Consider the following 10051-nt stretch of genomic DNA (forward strand, 5'->3'; position numbering starts at 1 on the left):
CGCTCACCGCTTACTCGCCACATTCACAAACCGCTTGCCAATAGGTACTAAAAGCCGAATGCTGGGTCTATACAACTAATTCTCACAGGGTCATTATCTTAGGTGTTAGGTGTCCATTGACCTGACAGCAAATCTACAGCTACATACTCCATAAATAATAATAATAATAATAATGTTATATAAATATAGCAGTTAGAACATCTCTATAGCTTGCAATAATGTACGAATACCGATCATTCTTTTACACTTTCCACAGTTCCTGGCCAAGGAATTACTTAATAGTCAGATATATACATATGTATGTGTTTGTGTGTGTGTATATATATATATATATATATATATATATATATATATATATATATATATATATATATATATATATATACATTAGTGTGATGTATGTGGATCTGCAACTAATTAATTAAAATAAACAAATATTTTTGCTCCATACTTTTCTTTTTTTTGGTGGCTTTTATCGATTAGTGTTATTGGTGGAGATTTTTCACTACTCTTTTGAGGATTATTGTATATACTCCCAGCTGGTCTGCTATTAATCATTTTCTACATGCAAACATTTCTATCATTTGTATTTATTATATATACTAAAATAATCATTACTGAATATCAATTAAATTGCAAGTCTATAAAATAATAATAATAATAACAACAAAAAGAAGATAGAAAAAAATGTATTTTAAGTGTGGTGCTAACCACATAAAGCAGCAAATGTGATTAGGAAGAATGCTCCCTGGTACAGGTACCTATGTGACAGGAAGAGACATACTTGTCAGTCCACTAGACAGTTTTATGCTTGATTTAGCCTTATATTTTTGTACACCCAAAACCAGGCCATTAATAGCAGAACTCCTCCCAGGTGGATCCTAAACTAATTGTTCTGTGAGCCTATACATTTTCATAGGAAATGTAAATTGTTATGTGTATTATATACATACTAAGTGACCCCTTTGCTTCCAAAACAGAAAACAAAGTCAGAAAGAAGACTGTAAGAATAGAGTGAGCAGAACCCACCTGGAATACAGCACTTGACACCGTATAGGATTTGATCTTGGTTACACAGGCCAACAATTATGTATATGTGGACTGTGTGTTAAGGTGGGACACAAGAAAGTTTAACATCTGCTAGAGGAGTGCAAGTTGGGAAGCAGCAAAAAATGCTTTTAGAGTATTGTCATTGATTCAATGTAATAAGTATTATTTCCTGCAAGTGTATGTTGTTCAGTATACAATGTTGCTAGTGCCTAATGGTAGAGTAAGGTTAGGTGAGAATAGGTTAATTACTACAAATAATGCTCTTTTCATCAGGATAATATTATCTTAGTCCCTTTCATGGATCTGTCCCAGAACTTCTCAGACACACTACAGAATAGTGGCATTGAAAGTGATGGTCACTACAATATTATTAAGCAGGTCAGATGCATTTGTTGGCAGATAAGACTGATTTCAATCAGATCAATACTTCATTTACACATAGCAAAGCAACTGGTCTGATTGACAAGAAATTTTACTCAGAAGTCTTTTTGTGGAAATGCAACCTCCATAGTTAGCACTGAATTCATCTGGAAGGAAGGTTCCATCCTCCCAAAAGTTCAAAACAAGAAAGAGAATTCTAAGAATAAACGAAGCATTTTTTCACTTCTTTTTTCAATTACAATATTCATTATGTGAGATGTAGTGACTATGCTCCACTTTAAAATGTTATTATTGTATTTCTACCTAATGTACTGATGTTACACACTAGAACATCTTTCACAAGCAATATAAATGCTTCTGAGTGTGGTATATTATATTATGTGCGGGGTTTTAGGAATAGACTTACCTGCGAGTCTCAGGGCAGACATCCTTTGGAACTCAGGTTCTTGCAGCCACTTCCACATTCTCCTGAAGGTCTCTCGGCCAGACTTGAGCTTACTCCAAGGTTTGGGGTTTCTCAGGAGATCAGACAGGGTTCCCTGAGACCTGCACAAGATCCTTTGGGCAAAAATGGCTTGTGGTATACTGTATCTCTTTAGTTCAGCCGTGATCCTTTGAGCGACCTCTTTTGTGTTAATCTCCTCCACTTGACCATTGCCACCAGACTGGGAACCAGAAGTGGATGCTTGCCTGTCCCTGTCTCCAATTATTGAGCCACTGGATGATGAGTGATGATGACCATGTGGATGCATCCCATTCAAAGAGGGCATCATGCCAGCTCCTGGAGCAACTAAGCTTCTTGAAAGGTGGTCCTCGCTCCTAGATAGCATGGCAGCATGAGATTCGAATCCATTTGGTGACAACATTTTATCATTGGCTAAGTGCCCACCAGGACCATATGGGCCCAGTGACTGTTGTGAGTTGTGCAAAGTGCCTAGGCCATTAGACAGAGGAGACAGCGGTTGACCCATGGTCGTCATGTCCTTTGGGTAGTGACTATAGAGGTTACCCATAGAAGTCAAACCTCTCTCGTCCCTCATCAAAGTAAAACTTCCGCTGACGTTACCTGTCAACCTTTGGTGGTGGTGATGGTGGTGGTGATGGTGGTGGTGCGGGTGGTGAAACTTGTCAGACACTGTAGAGATAGGGGGTAAGTGTTGGAGAGGGGTTAGGGTCGTGTAGGTGCTGCTTAGGCTCATGCCAGATGGGGAGTCACAGGACATATTCATAGCAGGATGCAGTGGTCCAGCCAAGGTATGCTCGCTTCTGTACTCCCCTCCGTCCAGAATGGAAGCCATGCTTGTCACCATAGCAGGTCGACCGTGAGAAACCAGGTTCCTGTGGGAAGCTTGTCGGTTGTGTGTGGAGCTCATGAGCTCCCCAGCTTGGGAATGTGGTATATTATGAATGTTCCCCAAATTTTCCATTGTAAGTTCCATCTTCCTCGCAGGTTTATTCGCTGTGCCCCCTCCTGCTCCTTTCCTTTCTTCTCCTTTTGCTTTCCAGGCTAATTCAGATTCAAAGCTTTGCCATCGATTAGCTTCTCCTTTGCAGTCAATCCTGCATGACTTGATGAGCTTTCTCTGCTTCTCTCCCCCTCCTTTCCTGGGATACAATGGCTATGTGATTGCTGGCTAGAGGCTCTCTCTCTCCCTCTCCCCAAGTGATGGTTGCTGCCTCTTGGTTTGTGGTGTGTCTAGAGCTGAAAACCTGCAGATAATATTGAAGCTGAAGATCAGACCTCCTGCCAGCCTCAGTCTCACAGCCAGCACTGGCTGACGTCAGCATCCCTCTGCCCATCGATAAGTACCTGTCATTGCTCTACTCCTGCTCAGCACTCTCCACCAAGACCACCTCCAGCTGTCCTCCGCTCTGATATACTGTGGACTTCATCTGAAAACATCACTGTTAGGATTTTACATGGATCCAATGTAGATCAGCGTCACCATTTTTGTGAATATATTACTGATTATGCAGAATATTAAAGGGAAAAATTATATATAGGGAAAGAGAAAAATTAGCATGTCCAGAGGGATATATGTTTATGAAATAAAGGTCATAACATGTGCAATAAGAAATGCAAGGACTATTATTCAGCGTTTCACATACACCTGAAGCAGCATTATGAATGCTTGTACAGTATAACATACACAGATAGGTGGTCTGTGAAGGAGGAGGCCTGTCACATCCCATGGATGCAGGTTATTACTGGAGGCACACGCTGCCCTCATGCCCTTTACCCTGTACAGTCCAAAAATTAATATAGGTTTAGCATAGGGAGACAATGGAGAGAGCAATGAACATTAGAGTGGGGAAAAAGGGAAATATTAGGGAGAAAGGGAGTAAAGGGAGCATCAGTATATATTGCTGTCAGTGCTGCTGTATCCTTCTGCCTGCCATACTTACATATTACATGTATTTGTCAATATAAACAAAGAGCACAATTAAAGAGAATAATTATTGCATTCCGAAATTAACCCCTTGTGCTCTGGTCTTGTAAAAGTGGTGGAGCACACCACTATTCCTGTCCTTATAGTAAGTGCGTAATATTAACCCTGCAGACCACTCCGTCTGCTTTCAATTAGTCACTGCTTATCAGCAGTTCATAAAGCAGATGCATTAATAAAAGGGAATGATATATATATATATATATATATATATTCGCTCACATGCTATATGCAACACCTTTTTCCTCTTCTCACGTCTCAGATCTGAGCTTTGATTTTATTGTTTTGATGCAAGCTCAATCTCTCTCCTTCAGAGACCATAACTAATATTTAAATTAATATTGAAAAAATTCCAATAATATGTATTTCTTTCCCTTAAGTCTTTTAGGTCAATAGAAAACAGACTGAAAAAATTGCATTGAGCTGAGTAAAATCTATACCTCGTCGTTTTAAAGTCTTAGCCCGTTGTGAAGCTGCTGCTTTATAGAATTCATCAATGCCAGATGCCTCTATCACTTTGATATCCCAAATACCACAAAATCTATTATATAGTTTTTTTTTTTCTATCAAATCATTAGAATTTATTTCCAATGTGGAGAAGCTGGAGGTGAGCTTCAGCTCTGTGAAATTGCTATTGAGTGAAGAGTCTCCTACTACAATATTTATTTTATAATGGGAAATGGAAACATTTTATTTTCCACAATGAAATGGATTTCTGCAGCATTTCATATGGTCAGCGCTGCCTTGTCTGGGGTGTGTTAGGTTAAACAAGCGCTGCAAAAAGAACACTGACAATGCTAAAATACATTCTTGTATCACCTCAATATTCTCTGTGTGTGTGTGTGTGTGTTTGTATATGTATGTATAAATTTAATCTATTTCACATATGTGAATAACCTGTAAAATGTCGAAAACAAGATTTTAATTGTATACAGTTACAGCTAGTATTAATATAGAGTATATACAATCTTATGTAATAATTGACATGATTGAATGCATACGGTAGATAATAGATAGATGGATAATAAATAGATAATAGATGGATGGATAGATAAATAGATAGATAAATAGATAGAGGATCAATAGAGATAGATAGATGGATAGATAGATAGATAGAGGATCAATAGAGATAGAGATAGATAGATAGATAGAGGATCAATAGAGATAGATAGATAGATAGATAGATAGATAGAGGATCAATAGAGATAGATAGATAGATAGATAGATAGATAGATAGATAGATAGATAGAGGATTAATATAGATAGATAGATAGATAGATAGATAGATAGATAGAGGATCAATAGAGATAGATAGATAGATAGATAGATAGATAGATAGATAGATAGATAGATAGATAGATAGATAGATAGATAGATAGATAGATAAATGTTTTAGTTTGATTTAAACTGAAAGTCCCATTCTGGATGTGCATGGTTATAGAATATTTCTGTATCGTTCATAATACACCTTCATCTATTATCCAGATCAATATGATTGGGATAGAAATGGAGCCTCCCTTGCTGTGCAGGTTTTTATTTTTAAAAAGGAGAAAGAGAGAGCGAGGGGCAAACAGGTGCACAGGAAGACTACTTCTAGCATGGCGAAGTATAGACAAAGTCATCAGGGAAGGTTGGAAAAAATGGGATCTGTAATTATATGAATTTATAATAGCATCTTGCTAGTCGTGCCCACGATATTCTTGGCCTTACCTCCATGAAAGAATAAACGCCAGAATATCACAGGCCTTTGGAAAAGCTTTCCGCTTCAGATGTACCAGATAATTAAAATTTATAGTATTATTTCAAGATTTCCGAGGTAAGACAAGAGGCATCAAGTTCTGCAATCACGGTGGTGTAACATACATATACATATATACATATATACACACACACACACACATATATATATACATTGTGTATATGCATGTATATATATATGTATATATATATATATATATATCCACAGATTATATATATATATTAGTAATATACATAGCACACATCCCTGCCTCTAAGCTCTTGGTCTGATAATCCATAATTTGTCTAGCTCTGCTAAAATGAATGGTGCTCTTAATTTTGCTCTAGGACTGTTATTAATTGAACATCCCTACTGGAGCTTGGAAAGAGGTCCTTTTAGTAATTAGTAAAATATAATTGAGCACTGCTAGCGTGAGTTCCTATTCTGAGACACCCCATTGCTCCTTGTTAATCAATAAAATATCATTAAGCAAAAGGCAGAGAAATGTGCTGATAAACAGAGTGGGGAAGAGAGACATTAGGGAACAGGCAAGGGGGGAGGGGAGCTGGGGTGTGAGGGGTACCTAATGGGCAGCGGCCAGAAGTGACAAAGAGACGCCTGTGTGTAGTGTACCCCGATGTGAGAATGGTCTGTTCTGCAGTAATAAGAATACACAGCTATTCTGGTCTATACGATCCTCTAATATTGATAGGAGTGGGGTCATTTATGATGATCTGTATAAACGCACCATTACTCCCCCCTCACTTACAGGTAGAGGTATCTTTGTACTTTCCTACCACCTCCCCCCGTTTTGTGCAGGTTTCTGGGGCACCCCCTGATTCCTAACAGTGAACTATTGTGGGTGACACATGGATTTACTGATTGAACTTTGACAGCTTTGAAACCTGTCGTATGAGAAATAATCGGATCTGGATTTCTATCAATCTGCCAATTTAGAAATCACCTTGAGTTATAAAAACCAATGAGATAGGCAAACAGGAATTATTAGTTCCATGTCACTTCCCTGGTATAAGGCTGCACTCCTAGCATTCACTTAAAGGTCAGTTAACTCTTTAGTGACTCCTGGATGAGGTTGTCGCACAGTGTCCTCCTCCGATGCATATTGCACACGATGGAATGAGAATAATCTCAGGGCAGAAAGCCATGAGGATGATGATAACACGAATGCTCTTCCTCTGCCTCCATGTATTGCCTCCTGACCTGGGAAGTGATGGGCTCCGCTGCTGATCTCTCCTTCTTCATTTGACAGCTGCTAATTATCGATTCCTCTTCCCACTCTCATTTTCTTCTTTCTCACTCATCTCTTCTTATCCTTATTCTCTCCTATCCTCTCTCCTGCCCCTTTAGTTCAGGTGTGGGATGTGGTGATGTGGTCATCTATGTCCACCTAGAACTGGAATATAGGTTACCTTGCATGTTTCTTTTATTAATGTAAACTCATCGATATGAAATCACAGGTTCACTTACATGGTAATATTGGTGAGTAGTTTGCATCACTAGTTAGCCAAAACCAGGAGTGGGTTCTGTGTAGGCTCCATTATTGTTTTTTACCTATTGAAACACTGAAGCCACTGACCACAAGTCAGATTTTATTTTCGCCTATGGACTGCAACCTGATAATACAGAATTATTCATCAATTCGGTCAAAATTCGTTTTTTGCACAAATCCAGCAACACGACATGATCTGATGGAGATGCACAGTGTGCAGATATTATGCCAGGTAATAGGTGTCCTATGAATGTGGATCTGTACAAAAAGAAAAGAAAAACCTTAGTGTGATCCCGAAGCAAGCCTACATACACTACAGTCTATGTGGATGGACGAAACAAGGAGATATCATTTAAATACACAGCTAAATTGTCGTAGGAATAGGAATATGAGATACATACATACGAGTGTATATATATATATATATATATATATATATATACACGTGTGTGTGTGATTATGGATAGATAGATAGATAGATAGATAGATAGATAGATAGATAGATAGATAGATAGATAGATAGAAAGAAGAAGAATGGGAGAAACACAGTGTCGTTTTACCAGTTCTTTTTCTAGAGTTTTCTAGTTAACACTTTAGTGCCCTGTGGTTACTTTCTGGATAACATGCAGTTATGTTTTAATGTTCAGTTATTGTTCTTTAGCTTCTTCATTGATCAGTGGAGTCTTATTTAAGGCACACGTTACTTTCTCACATCTTAAGCCTTGTCTGGGGCTACAAAGTCGATAGGAAGAAATTGCCTGAGTATCCCAGTCACTACTGATTGCTGCAAAATCGAAATAATCTATAGGGGAGAAGCGGCTAAATGTGGGGAGAAGGGAGACAGACTGCCATTGTTAATCCTATTGTACATACAGAACTGCACTGAGTCCAGCGCACAAATGTGTGTCCTGCAGTAATCCGAGCACGGGGAGACCGTGGGGAACAGGACTGCGATCAGCACAGGGGCACTACAAGAACTAGGCAAAACTACGGGAATAACATGGATTATACCATATATTAACCACAGCGACACAATGTAGCATGTGCAGCCATTCATCGGAATATATGCCGCCGATCAATGGAATAACCGCATTAATTCACTATAGTATCTGCATCAATGCTGTGCAATATGGAAACCAGACAATGTAATAACAGCAGCTATACAATATAAAATATACAGCCATGAAATATAATATTGTAATCAGACAATGTCATAACAACGACTATACTATATAATATCTACAGACATGAAATGTGTAGTATACAGCGGTGAGATCATTTCTGATCATGATCATGTATAGGACAAAAAAGAAGTAAACTATGAACATGTAAATGAAAACACTATTTTATGTGTGAGAGCATATCTCTCTCTCTCTCTCTCTCTCTCTCTATATATAAAATGACAAATGTATATATATAAATATATACATTTATGCATATATATTTATTTGTACTTATATAAATATATGTATATATATGAATATATATATATATATATAGAGAGAGAAATCTATATATATGCATAAACATATATAATTGTATATACATACATATTTTATACGTACAGATATACATATATGTACATATATATGTATATTTATCCATATGGCGATATATAGAATTACAGAGATACACATATTCTTCTCCATATATCTATTTAAAGGTATTTTTTTTATTTTTAGGTTAAAGTCTAATTCTGAAATGTATTTTATTTTTTTTTACATTAATTCATTATAATTACAGCGCAAGAAAGGAAACGTGAAGGTTTTGAGATACATTGATTAATGTATGCACACACAAACAGTGGTAGGTATGCAAACTCATATATATATATATATATATATATATATATATATATTTTTATATATATATATATATATATATATATATATATATATATATATATATATATATATATATATATATATATACCTATATATGAGAGGTTACACACATATATAAACCTGCAGCTGGATTCCTCCGTTTCTTGTCACTCCCATTTCTTTCTTGTACCCAGTGTTACAAGAACAATAAAGCATATTAGTAGTATATTTCTACCTCCCTGGCCGGGGCTGCAGTTTATCTAAGTGCTCGTCATCTACACATTTTGCACAAAGGAAAAGTTGTCGCGAGGTAGAAGATCAATGTCAGACTCACCGGGTTTCATTTGTCATCTACTTGAAAAGTTAACAAACTCACACCCCTCATTGTGAACTTTAAACTACAGTCTCCAGACCAGCAGGAAACTGGACAGGTGAGCTATAGCAGGCATAATAACTGTGATGATAAATCAGATGTTAATACCACTATTAGGTGGCATTCACCTGTCTTTCTTTTCATAGCACACAGTTCTGAGACAATGGGACTACTATGTTATGTAACAGTTTACAGCAGATACAAATCAAAAAGTGCAGCAGCAGCACATTCTAAGTATATGCTATATGGTTTAATGCTGTTCAGATTTCATATATTTAATGTTTGGCGAACACATTGTATATTAATATATTTCTAAAGTCTATCTATCTATCTATCTATCTATCTATCTAATATCTATCTATCTCATATCTATCTATCCATATATCTATATATCCATCTATTTACCCCATATCTATCTATCTGTCTATCTATCTATCTATCTATCTATCTATCTATCTATCTATCTATCTATCTATCTAAATATCTATCTATCTATCTATCTATCTATCTATCTATTATCTATCTATCTATCTATCTATTATCTATCAATCTATCTATTATCTATCAATCTATTATCTATCTATCTGTCTATCTATTATCTATATATCGATCTATCTATCTATTATCTATCAATCTATCAATCTATCTATCTATTATCTATCAATCTATTATTATCTGTCTATCTATTATCTATCTATCTATCTATCTATCTATTATCTATCAATCTAT

The 10051-nt window shown here is 36.6% G+C and overlaps 1 protein-coding gene and 1 long non-coding RNA gene across 2 annotated transcripts in view; both read right to left on the minus strand.

Moving 5' to 3' along the window:
* The window catches only part of ONECUT3 (one cut homeobox 3), a 212281-nt gene extending 208977 nt beyond the window's left edge, over positions 1-3304 (minus strand). The window contains exon 1 of the mRNA XM_073686336.1: positions 1838-3304. Within this exon, the coding sequence (XP_073542437.1) occupies positions 1838-2870 (1033 nt within the window). The 5' untranslated portion in view covers positions 2871-3304. The remainder of the gene's footprint in view (positions 1-1837) is intronic.
* Positions 3305-6279: 2975 nt separating this feature from the next.
* LOC141170438 (uncharacterized) lies at positions 6280-9348 on the minus strand. The gene is made up of 3 exons (XR_012252315.1): positions 9284-9348; positions 7105-7384; positions 6280-7030 (listed from the first exon to the last, which is right to left on the minus strand). It is a non-coding gene; the product is annotated as an uncharacterized lncRNA (long non-coding RNA).
* Positions 9349-10051: the final 703 nt, after the last annotated feature.

Source organism: Phyllobates terribilis, unplaced genomic scaffold (genome assembly GCF_046119375.1).
Source record: "Phyllobates terribilis strain yellow unplaced genomic scaffold, ASM4611937v1 Scaffold_1__5_contigs__length_1240528914, whole genome shotgun sequence".
Taxonomy (NCBI): domain Eukaryota; kingdom Metazoa; phylum Chordata; class Amphibia; order Anura; family Dendrobatidae; genus Phyllobates; species Phyllobates terribilis.